Source organism: Oryx dammah, unplaced genomic scaffold (genome assembly GCF_014754425.2).
Source record: "Oryx dammah isolate SB20612 unplaced genomic scaffold, SCBI_Odam_1.1 HiC_scaffold_10272, whole genome shotgun sequence".
In the NCBI taxonomy this organism is placed as follows: Eukaryota; Metazoa; Chordata; class Mammalia; order Artiodactyla; family Bovidae; genus Oryx; species Oryx dammah.
The window spans coordinates 1-1,093 of NW_024079718.1; the positions used below are offsets into that span (position 1 = coordinate 1).

General features: G+C 55.7%; 1 protein-coding gene across 1 annotated transcript; it reads right to left on the minus strand.

The window, feature by feature from the left end:
* Positions 1-122: 122 nt before the first annotated feature.
* LOC120860142 (melanoma-associated antigen 10-like) lies at positions 123-1,087 on the minus strand. The gene has a single exon (XM_040235949.1). The coding sequence runs from the start codon at positions 962-964 to the stop codon at positions 347-349; it is 618 nt and encodes a 205-aa protein (XP_040091883.1). The 5' UTR covers positions 965-1,087; the 3' UTR covers positions 123-346.
* Between the last annotated feature and the right edge of the window lie 6 nt (positions 1,088-1,093).

The following is a 1,093-nucleotide window of genomic DNA, read 5'->3' on the forward strand; positions in this document are numbered from 1 at the left end:
CCAATTCCACTGCATCCTGTTCAGGACCACAAAATACAATGGAAGAGTTTCCAATCTTTTACAAAACAGCAAAACTCTTGCTCACAAACTGGGTAAGCGCAAATGCACTGTGACCAGCATCATTCACGAAGCTACGACACTGAAGTTTATTTAGCATTCTATGAAAACAATCAAAGTTTGAAAATTTTCTAAGGATAACTGGTGACTCTCCATGTCATCATACAGAAAACAAATGCAATGAAGCTACACACTGGTTCCCCAAACTGCCCCAGGCCCTCACTTCTGAGAAGGCTGACCGCTCCCTCTTCAATCTCAGAGCGAAGGGTCACCTGGATGCTGCTCTGGCTCAGTCTGCCTCATCATCCTCCCTCGCAGCCTCTGCAGACTGCAGTGGGAAGGCCCTCAAAGCCCTTTGTTTGACCCTGAGCAGAAATGCCATGATTTCCCGCTTGCTGGTCTCCGCATAAGCCCGGGGACCCCACAGGAACTCATAGCAAGCAGGGTGGCTGTAAGGCACCTGCCGGTACTCCAGGTACCCCTCGTGCACCCACACGTGGGTCAGAAGTGTCCTGGGCTCCCCAAAGATGCAGTGCACACTCCCGGCACACACACCCAATCTGCTGAGTGCTCCCCAGACCTTCTCCTCAGGGGCACGGTATCCATTCCGCATGATCAGGATGAGGACCAGCACCAGGAGGCCGGCCTTGGGGATGCTCTGCCCACTGCTCAGCATTGCGTTGCAGGTGAGGCCCAGGATGGGGACCATGATGTAGATGTGCTCCCTGGGGTCCACCTCCTTCACTTCCACGCCAAAGACCAGCTGCAGGCACTGCGAGGCTTGGCTGAAGACCACCGGGAAGTACTCCTGGTTATCCCTGAGGACCCTATTCAGCATTTCCGCCTGGGAGGTCGGCTCCTTGGCTCGACACTTGAGGAGCAGGAACTGCATTAGGCTAGCTATCATCTCATTCAGCGCTTCCTGGGGCAAGGACTCCCCAGTGCCTAAGGACGACACTGTGGGGGAGGAGGCCGAGGCAGATGCAGCCACCCCTGCCTCGGCCCCCAAGGGCTGCGCATTCACCGGGCCCTGGGC